Source organism: Embiotoca jacksoni, unplaced genomic scaffold (assembly GCF_022577435.1).
Source record: "Embiotoca jacksoni isolate LCO1_2020_lvr unplaced genomic scaffold, fEmbJac1.0.p SCAF_7, whole genome shotgun sequence".
Taxonomy (NCBI): domain Eukaryota; kingdom Metazoa; phylum Chordata; class Actinopteri; family Embiotocidae; genus Embiotoca; species Embiotoca jacksoni.
The window spans coordinates 17,990,855-18,001,614 of record NW_027185425.1 but is presented as its reverse complement, the minus strand read 5'-3'; the positions used below and the strand labels follow the sequence as shown (position 1 = coordinate 18,001,614).

General features: G+C 45.2%; 1 protein-coding gene across 1 annotated transcript; it reads left to right on the top strand.

Moving 5' to 3' along the window:
- The first annotated feature begins 523 nt into the window (after positions 1-523).
- Positions 524-7,240, top strand: nudc (nudC nuclear distribution protein). The gene is made up of 9 exons (XM_069176625.1): positions 524-722; positions 1,235-1,312; positions 1,443-1,676; positions 1,769-1,864; positions 1,940-2,053; positions 3,291-3,485; positions 4,576-4,659; positions 4,757-4,875; positions 6,892-7,240. Exons 1-9 carry the CDS (start codon positions 648-650, stop codon positions 6,941-6,943), a joined length of 1,047 nt encoding a protein of 348 aa, XP_069032726.1. The 5' UTR covers positions 524-647; the 3' UTR covers positions 6,944-7,240.
- The last annotated feature ends 3,520 nt before the right edge of the window (positions 7,241-10,760 follow it).

The following is a 10,760-nucleotide window of genomic DNA, read 5'->3' as shown; positions in this document are numbered from 1 at the left end:
GGCCAAAGTAAAATCACTTGTGAACCCGTGGGAGGAAGAATGTGCACAAGAGTTGTATAAGAGCAGGATGATAAATTATAATTAGGTTTTATGTGCATCAGAATAAAGGTAGAAGAATTGTGCGTGTGTGTGTGTGCGTGTGTGTGTGTGTGTGTGTGTGTGTGTATTTAATTAAATTTTGATAAACTATTGTATTAAATGTTAGAAGAATAGAAAATTATGATTCTATCATACCTTAAATATAGTAAATTTATAAAGATATAAAAATAGTTGTTACAATATATTTTTTTTATAATTTCATCCCACTCAATTTAATGCACATGGTGATTACGCTGAAGAAACATATTTTCCATTTTTCAGTAATATTACAGTTCAATTCTGCCTTTTCATTTCTTATCCAGAATATTCTCGTTCTTCACGGGAGTCCCTCCCGAAACAAACGCTCCCACCTTATTGGATACTTTACCTGTCATTTAGAATCCATTGCTTTAATTGGTCAAATCAAGACGGGGGCGGGGTTTGTTTCCAGGAAGTGTGTGTGTGTGTGTGTAGCGTGACTCTCCTGGCCTTACAGTCGCGCACATTTAACTTTATTCTTGACGTTCACCCGTCCAACGCTTTCATTCAGCTTTTCTTAACCCGCCAGTATGAGTGACGATGAAGAGAAGTATGACGGCATGTTGCTTGTTATGGCGCAACAACACGAAGGAGGCGTACAAGAGGTGGGTGAGTCCGCCCGACGTGCTAACGTTGGAGCTAACGTGGTTAGCCCGGTGGACACCAGGCAGCAAGTCACGTCACGGAAAACGGGCTTTTATTTATTCTACGAGTTTTAGGACAATTTGTTTGTTTTTAATTAAAAAGCCGTCTTGCCGGCCCGGACGACAACACGCCGGCCGGGTTGGTCGGGTAACATCAGCAGACATGTTGGCTGTCAAAGCGGCACGAAATGTCATCAAAACATGAGTTTGCTGCCTTTTTTTTTTTTTTTTAAACTCTTATATTAAATGCGGTTTAATTGTTAGGTTGGTGTTTCAGGACGAATGTGTTGTGATTGATCCCTTCTCTGAGTTAACATGTGAACATGTGAACATGATGCTCCTGCACGTGGAGATGACAGAAACTTCTGGAAGAAATATCATTGAATAATAAAGGAAGACTTGAATTATCAGAAAGTTATCCATGAAGTTCAAATGTGACAGAATTTGTGACTCTTTTTTTTTACTTCCAACAGTTGGTAAACACATTTTTCAGCTTCCTGCGTCGTAAAACTGATTTCTTCACGGGTGGAGATGTCGGTTCTGCAGAGCAGGTGAGCCCGTCCATCTCTCCACAGCTTCGGGGGACATTTGAGAGTTTGCTGTGAAGTCACGGTCCTGTTCGGTGACGGAGGGACGCCGCCGCTCATCCCTCGTTTCTGACTCCCCCCCTGTTGTCTTCAGCTCGTCAAGGATGCGTTTGCTCACCACAGTAATCTCGCGCTGAGGACCCACAAACAGAAGCAGACGAAACAGGAGAAGGAAAAGAAAGAGAAAGCCGAAAGAGCGGCCAAGCTGGCGGAGGAAGAGACGAAGAAGAAGAAGAAGAAGGAGGAGGAGGTGGAGGATGGGGACGGTCCCAGGATTCAGGAGCTGACGGATGAAGAAGCAGAGAAGCTTCAGTCCGAGCTGGACCGGGTGAAGCCATGACGCATCAATACTCTCCCAGGTGAATCCACACGCTTCTCTTGTGTATTAAATGATTGTATTTGTGTGGTTTTATATGATAGAAGAAGAAAGAAGACGAGAAAGTGAAGACTTCAACCGAAAACTCAGAAACGACATCTGACAAAGCAGAAAAGGAGAAAGCGGAGAAGGAGAAGGGGGTGAGTGATCGGCTGGTGAAATGTTGACGTGTCAAATATGGTTTCGTTGACTTTCTCCGTTTCCGTTCCCTCCAGTCTGACTCTGAAGGAGAGGAGGACGAGAAGGACAAAGACAAGCTGAAGCCCAACGCAGGAAACGGAGCCGACCTGCCCGACTACAAGTGGACTCAGAGCCTGTCTGAAGTCGATGTGAGTTCCTGTGACTTCAGGTCACCATCTTGTGTTAACGAGCATCTAAGAGTACGTGAAGGTGTCGCCGAGACCGCTGTGGGAAAAGCCTCAGCACGAACACGACAGAGGGCGCACAGGAAGTTGTGTTAAGATGCTGTTGTCTTGTCTTCAGCACAGACGGATAATATCTCATCTGATCTCAGCTTCAGACAGATTTCCAGACATTTTTGGAAAAATACGCAGCCGTTATTCTGACGGTGAAACCTGCCTGAACCATGTCTGGTAGTAAATTGCAGCTTTGCCAGTTCCTCAGCTGTTGTGATTAATGGATAAACTGCACACAAAGACATCCGGCAGTGATGTTTGTATTCTTGTGTGTCTCCTGTGTTGAAAGTGATCCAGAAATGTTACAAGTTGTATTGTAGTGATGGAAGTTCTTCTTCGGACACGAGGCCGACGAGTTAAATTGCCCTCCGATTAAGAGCCGGTGATCTTGCACGCAGTAACTTCACTCTGGCGGCCTCTTGACCTGCATCACGCGTGGAGAAAGTGTTCAACCCTCAAGAAAGTATTTAGTAATACGTATCGCTGCGTCCCAGCTGCTGGACCTCCACGACGTCTGCTGTTTGCAGAACATCCCGTGTGGTTTGCAGGAGTCACCTCAGCTTGACATGTGCACTTCATATGTGCAGGTTGAGAACTTACTGGTGGTGGTGGATGCCGTGACTCCTGCAGGTTGGAGGGGGGAGAGTGTAAACCAGCTTATTTTCTGTAGCTACAACTTACTGATGCCCCCTAAACGCCTCCCATGCAGACTGTCGGTAGATGCTGAGAGACTCGGTGGCTGCAGCAAAACAACTCGGACAAGTATGTGATCAAAACTAAGTTAGTTTGATTGGAGTGAAATCCGGCATCCTGATGGAAGATTTACTTCAGCTGAAATGATTTTATCTGCCTTTTTTTAAATCTAAAATTTGGGGACCAATTTCACCATTTAAAAAAAGAAGAAGCCTAGTTTGATTGACAGCAACTAATGATTTTCCCAAAACTAGGATTCTTTAAAGGGTTTTAATGGTGACGACTTTTTTTTTTTTTTTTTTTTTTTGAACAGACCTTGTATTTCATTCAGTGTTGAAAATGTTCTTGTCATTTACGACCACGTGTTTTGCGACCCTCGCCGTGTATTCACTTCGTACAGCTTCACGGAGAAACACCTGCTTTTCTGTAAGTCTTCACGTGTGTCGTCCTCCCACAGCTGGTGGTGCCGTTCGACGTGAAGTTCCGCATTAAGGGCAGAGATGTGGTGGTGGACATCCAGCGCCGCTCCATCAAAGTGGGCCTGAAGGGACACCCTCCTGTCATTGAAGGCCAGCTGTACAACGAGGTGAAGGTGGAGGAGAGCTCCTGGCTCCTCGACGACGGAAAGGTGGTCACAGTCCACCTGGAAAAGGTGAGAAAAACACCTCCAGCTGTTAATGTTTCTACCGTCGCACTGCAAAAAGTGTAGGTCTAACCAAATTAAAATAAATTTAGATTTATAATGTAGTCGGTCTTGTTTTTAGTTTAAATGAATCGTCCAGTGTTTTCTCAGGCGAATCATTTAACTTAATTCAAGCAACTAAATTTCTCTTGACTTTTCTTGAAGAACGTCTTTGTCTTTGTCTTCCAGTTACTTTTAACTACATAGTGACATGTCTGTAAAACATCCACGTCAAGGCTCCAGGATACTGATTTTAAGCGCCGGGTCAGGACAGGAACGTCTCATTTTAAGCAACACACTGCAAATTGTTCTGTGCCTGCAAAGATTACAAACCTCAGATCTGGAAATATGAGCTTCATTTACTGGTTTTAAAAGTTCTGTACTAGTTTCTGTCTTTGAATTCATGGTAGATTATGTTGATTAAATGTTCTGTGATGGCCGTGGTTCAGAGGGTGGAGCAGGTTTCTCAGTATTTGAAAGGTTCCTCCAGTCCACACGCTGAAGACTGAATCCCAAGATTGGTGTGTGAATGGTTGAATGAGAAGCATAAACTGTAAAGATTAAGGTCTGGTTTTGAATTTAATATCGGTTTATTGCTACCTATGAACTTGTTTCAAGTCGCTACTTCACCCGTATGAAGTCATTTCCACTTGAATAAGTGACTTATTTTTCTTTTGTTGCTTGGTCTTCATTTTTCCAGTGTGCTCAAATTAAAGATACAAAAGAATTGAATAAATAATAATTTTCTAAAATTCATTGTATTTCACTTGTACTGTTCTGTACAAAGATTTCAAGCCATTTGATCTAAAAACTCGTATTTCCTACTTATTTGGGACCTTTAAACACTTGCCAAAGTTATTAAATGTCTAAAATAGAACCGGATCATTTTAAGGTTTCTTGTAGAGTAAAATGAACTCGCTGCAGGGACATATCATTTCACGAGTATTTTAGTCATTTTCATCTCAACGTCAGTGTTTCTGTTGTTTGATTGTCTGTGTTGTGATCGATCTTTCTGGAGGGCTGTGAAGTGATGGCGTCGAGTCGTGCTGTTTGATTTCAGATCAATAAAATGGAGTGGTGGAGCAAGATCGTTACCACAGATCCAGAGATCAACACCAAGAAAGTGTGTCCTGAGAACTCGAAGGTAAAGCACGGAGAAAACAGTTTATTATAACAGAAACGCAAAGACGAATGCTGCTTCATCTTCATCTCGTCCTCGCTGCGTGTTTCCCGCCGAGCAGCTGTCGGACCTGGACGGAGAGACGCGCGGGATGGTGGAGAAGATGATGTACGACCAGAGGCAGAAATCGATGGGTCTGCCCACATCTGAAGAGCAGAAGAAACAAGACATTCTGAAAAAGTAAGTGTCGGACCACTGCTGAGTGATAAACCCGTCCAGTTCACCTCGTCTTCTTCAGACAAACCGTCTGGATTCACCGTCAGCGTTGTAAGAACGGGGAGAGTTGCCTGTCGAGTTTGTGCAACTACAGTCAGAAAATACACACTCGAGCAGTTTTTATGGTTTGAATGGACATATCACATCAGTTTAGATTTTCACCTGACAGGAACCTGGTTCTGTGCAGAGGTTCTGCTGGAAGGTGTTGGTGCAGCTCGCTCCTGGGATATCAGGGAATTTTAAAAAGTGTATTGCGGACATGGAAAGTCAAAAGATTTCATCAGTTTTTAAGCTGCGTTATTTAATATCATGGAGTTTTGTTTGTAGCGTGTTTAAATTTTAGTTGCTATTTATCAAAATAAAAAAAGATATGTCGTGTGAGGAAGGCGAATTAAAGTGTTTGTACATGTAGTTTTTGGTTGTCCGGCTCGATGAAGCGATGCGAGCAGATCGGAGGTCATTTACGTGGCTGGTGAGGTTTGGCAGTGACACGCGTCTTACGGTGATCAATACTGATTGGTTGAAGGCTCCTCCGATAGCGTCAGAATTACCCCGAGGTCTACACCCCGTAGATTACAATGACTGGACACAATCCTCAGAGAAGCCTGGTCAGACCCAGATCCTCGCCTGCTGAATGTGGGTCTGGTATTACACGGCTAGCTGCTGAATTATTGAGGTCAAACGAGTCTTTGCAAGCCGACTTCGACGGAGCAGTAAAATGAAGTTCTATTTAAATTCACAATCTCAAAGTGCTTTTACAGTTTGCCTCCCATTCACCCTCTCACACACACACTTCCTCACCACAAGGTGCTGCCTGCCGTTTGGACCAACTTGGCGTTCGGTGTCTTGCCCAAAGGACACTTAAGCATGTTAGTTAGGAGGAACTGGGGCTCAAACTGCCAACCTTGTGATTGGTGAACAATCGACTCTCCAAACTGACCAACAGCCATAAAGTCCCAGTAAATGACCTGAAACACAAAAGCTCCAGTGTTTGGCTTCAATTTGCCTTTTAAAGAATGATTCTCTCCTTCATACCTCCAATACAGAGCTGCAGGAAAACTGTGTGTGTGTGTGTGTGTGTGTGTGTGTGTGTGTGTGTGTGTGTGTGTGTGTGTGTGTCTCTCGACGCCGACGCAGGAACCTTCCTGAACGGTTTGCCACGGTTAACTGGAACGTAACATTCAGACCTCAGACTGTGATGCGAGTAGTTTTGGGGACAGTCATCTCCTCCGAGTCCGTGCTCCATGTCAACGCCTCCTCTTCCTCCTCTGTTGAAGCCCACTTCCTCTGGAGGCTTGTTAAAGCTGCCTCTCAGGAGCTTGTTTAGTTTTATAAGGTGGTGGGGGGGGGGGGGGGGGGGGGGGTGCTCCGCCGCCGCAGAGATAATTGGTCTCCGAATTTCTTTGCTGACACAAACTCCACGTCATGTCCGTCCAATCAGATGTGTTGTGTGATGGCGTCATCGCCGAGGGAACGCGCAGTTCACTGCTCGGCCAGATGGAGGCGCTGCAGGTTACAAACAAAGGCCTCTTTAACAGCCCAGAAGTACACCAGCGAGAGAGAAGCGGTCTGATGCCGTGGTCCAAATCACACACTTCCCCTGGTACACGAACAAATAGTGTCCTTCCATGTTCGGACTCTTACTGGCGTCCGGGAGTTTGACAGAGAAGTGTTGTTTCAAATCTCATGATGCTGATCTGCACTGACCGAAAATGACCACAACATGTGAACACGTCACCCGCCAAACACCTGCAGCTTTCATTATTTTACCCACAAATCAACCTGTTTTTGTGTCCTCTGTTTAACAGACTCAATAAACACACTGATTCTTCTGTCCAGCAGCAGCAGTGAAAAAGAAACACTTTTGTTTGGTGTTCAGGAACAACAATTTTACAAATTTTTGATTAAAAATAAAAGAACTAAAAAGGCCGTGTTATTTTTCTTACATTCCTAAACCGCCGTCGTTCCTTCTGTCTGCAGGTTCATGTCTCAGCACCCAGAGATGGATTTCTCTAAAGCCAAGTTCAGCTGAGACTCGCCTTCACCTGCAGCCACATCAGCAGTCATGTGAACCACATGGGAGCCTCCGCCACCCCCCCCCCCCCCCCCCACCCCCTCCTCCATCTCCCCACCAGGCGAGCCCCCGGCCCTCCACCTCTCTATACCGGACGTGCTCCTGTTAACGTCCACGTCTCCAGTGTTTAGGTTTTTGTTCCCATGACGACAGGTTTGATAAACGTAACTGCATCATTCTCCCTTTGCACGTCGTCTCGGTATTTAAAGATGTTTCTGGATTTTTTTTTTTCTAATAAAGGAGTTTAAAATCAGAGCGCGTTTCAGTTTTTCTGATGGTGGACGGAGCTTTTACAGGCTGTGAATTTGGAAGCTCACAAACTTGAAGAGTTCAAGGCCGAGACGGGAGACTTCGCGAGGCCCCGGCGTCACGTTTGGACAAACGAAGACCACCGGCCACAGACGTGTATGTTGGCTGCTTGATGCTGGACGTCCTGATGTGGAGCTTCTTTGGAAGACGCGGCCTTCAAAGTTCATATGTAAAACAAGCCAAGTCATCTATCTGCACATTAAGTGTATTACTTTGTGTAATTTATCAGACGTATGTGTCAGAAGACAAAGAACCGGCTGGAAAAGGGTTTTAATTTAACTTCCGGCCACTAGAGAGCAGTGTTTTCCTTCAGGTTTGAAGAGAGGCTGAGTTGGTGAAGAGGAATCCTGTAAATCTGACTGGACGTTGGAGAAGATGTCAGTTTATCTCGGCTTGAAATCATTGAGTGAGAAACGTAGTGAATTGTAAGAGTAGACTTTAACAGCAGCTCTTTAATGTTTACAAGTAATCAAGTGCACAAGCTCAGGTGGAGCCAATCAGATGCAAGGATTCACTCTACATTCATCTTTAGTGTTTTCTTTGGTTTTTAATTACTCATCAGAAACATTGGCTTCACATTTTTTTGAAGTTTTCATTTCTGTGAAATTCATCATTATTCATTGTAGCAAATGACATGTTAAAATGGCATAAACCTAATATTGTCCATATAGCGATATTATGATATTTATATTAGAAGTGATCATGATATTAAGGGGAATTTGGCTGTGATTTAAAAAAAAAAAAAAAGTGCAGCTGGTTTTAGCTCCGTGTCAGTAAGCACGTATGATCACGATTGACAGAAATATAACATGCCATCAAATGTGTGTTTGAGCCAATAAGAAAGCAGCAGCTACAACTAGTTATAAGTGACAGGTTATAGTGACAGTGGATGTAGTTTTTAGAGTTACTGCAGATGATGTTTTCGGAGGTTGTGCTCACTGCAGGAGTAACAAAGAAAAGTTAAAAAAAAAAAAAATGATGCAGCTGAACTATGCTTTGTTCTTCCTCGTGACAGTCTGGCACCTACATTACCCACAATGCAACTCTGACAGGCCATCCCTGTGTCCCAGTATCCAGACTACCAAACTATTTAGTATGCCAAACGGGTTTTTTTAGTACGTCCCGATACTTACTATGTTGAACGTAGGATGCCAAAAGTACCAGATGTTCTACTACATCTGGTCGTATTCTGTTCTGACCCACAATCCTTTGCGCAGAAGATACGTCACATCAACTGAGCCGCAGAGACAGCTGGTGGCGCCGATGCTCCGCCCATAAAAGGAGGAGGAGGAGGAGGAGGAGAAGAAGAGGAAGCGGCAATAAAAGGAAGGAAGCGTTTCAAATCACATCCTTTTTCTTTTTATGCAAACGTCGCGCTACGGATCGTGACAGATACGACAAGTGGGTCAAAGTTCAAGTAGTATGTCCAATTGTACACAAACTACCTGCAACAGTACGTGAGGAAGCTGCAGCTGTTGCACAACACACATCACACCAAATAAGTTGTTCAAGTCCACGCAGAAGTGTGTATTTTTCACATCGTACCACTGAACTGCTGCTGGATGGAAGCCATCAGTATATTTATTGTACTTTTTAAACTGAGGGTGTAAAAACGCGTTCATTTTAAAGCCTGCAGCACTGAGCGTGAAGCATGAAGCCTTGCAGCATGAAGCCCGGAGCATGAAGCCTGCAGCATGAAGCCCGGAGCATGAAGCCTGTAGCATGAAGCCCGGAGCGTGAAGCCCAGAGCATGGAGCATGAAGCCCGGAGCATGGAGCATGAAGCCCGGAGCATGGAGCATGAAGCCCGGAGCATGAAGCCCGCAGCATGAAGCCCGGAGCGTGAAGCCCGGAGCATGGAGCATGAAGCCCGGAGCATGGAGCATGAAGCCCGGAGCATGAAGCCCGCAGCATGAAGCCCGGAGCATGAAGCATGAAGCCCGCAGCATGGAGCATGAAGCCTGCAGCATGGAGCATGAAGCCCGGAGCATGAAGCATGAAGCCCGCAGCATGAAGCCCGGAGCATGGAGCATGAAGCCCGCAGCATGAAGCCCGGAGCATGGAGCATGAAGCCCGGAGCATGAAGCATGAAGCCTGCAGCATGAAGCATGAAGCCCGCAGCATGGAGCATGAAGCCCGCAGCATGAAGCCCGCAGCATGAAGCCTGCAGCATGGAGCATGAAGCCCGGAGCATGGAGCATGAAGCCTGCAGCATGGAGCATGAAGCCCGGAGCATGAAGCATGAAGCCCGCAGCATGAAGCATGAAGCCCGCAGCATGAAGCCCGCAGCATGAAGCCCGGAGCAGAGATCGGGGCCAGGTTTTTTGTCTTTCATTTTAAACCTTGCAGTCCTCAGAGACCAGCGACTCATGTGACATCACTTTACTGACAGTTACCGCATAAGAAATGTAAAGACCTTGAGCTGTAAACCGAATTCAACGTGTAAAATGTCCCTTTATATTTGTGAATGGATGTAAAGCTGGAGTTGTACCATTAACTTTTATTAAAACTGACAAGTCACCCAGATAAATCCTCATTCGGCCACATTCATGTACAGCAGAGTCCTCTTCAAATGTCCACTTCATTTGTGTGACTAAATGATCATCTGTGAGGACAATCAGCACGTCGCCACCAATGAGTCGCCACGTTTTCTCACTCAGACCACACTGGATATCATGCACCTCCGCTAAATGTTACTCCACTGAGGACCAGTTTGCTTACAAGTCTTTCCAGCTTGTGTGACTGTCCACAGCAAACTGGACTGTTGTGCCAGGATGGTGAGAGTCTGTCACCATCACTGAGGCGACCAGAGGAAACATACATTAGCTCCTGTTGGCCAGCGGCTCCACCTAATGTGTGAAAATGCTCACGTAGTTCAAAAACACGTTGAAAAGCTGTCGCAGCCGGTTAGAGTGTTTTTGTCCAGACTGACCTGCTCGTTGCAGAGGAAAGAAAAGGGAACATGTTCAAATGTAGGTTTGACGTGAGACAAATTAGAGAGTTGAGCATCTTGTTTTATTGAGGCGGTGCTCAGTCCTCACTTCAATCACAACAGTTTGAATTGGAGAGTAATGAACCTCTTCAACATTTAAACCTGGTTTCCAGCACTACTTACACACATGACTGCTGAGCACCTCAGCTTCAGCAAGGCAGGATTTGCGTGGGACTGATGAGGTAAAGGTTCAGTTAGAGGTCACTTTATAGAACAAATAAATGCAATTTTGGGGGAGTTTATAGATGTGTTTTTGTGGGCATGTTTTAATCAATGTGCTGCAAATTGTACAATCCTGCATACAATTCATCATCCATCCATCCATCCATCCATTTTCTCAGACTCGGGCTGGGTTGAGTTGGGTTGTGGTGGCAGCAGGTTGAGCCCAGATGTACCCCCCCCCTTTCTCCCCAGCAACATGTCTCAGCTCCTCTTGAGCTGAGATAACATATACAATCCCTTCAGTGTGTTGAGT

Excerpts from the sequence above, each read along its gene's own strand:
- nudc (XM_069176625.1), top strand. The coding sequence starts at position 648 with ATGAGTGACGATGAAGAGAAGTATGACGGCATGTTGCTTGTTATGGCG. Across the intron at positions 1,677-1,768 it reads TTCAGTCCGAGCTGGACCGG|AAGAAGAAAGAAGACGAGAA; the intron begins GTGAAGCCATGA and ends TTTATATGATAG. Across the intron at positions 3,486-4,575 it reads TCACAGTCCACCTGGAAAAG|ATCAATAAAATGGAGTGGTG; the intron begins GTGAGAAAAACA and ends GTTTGATTTCAG.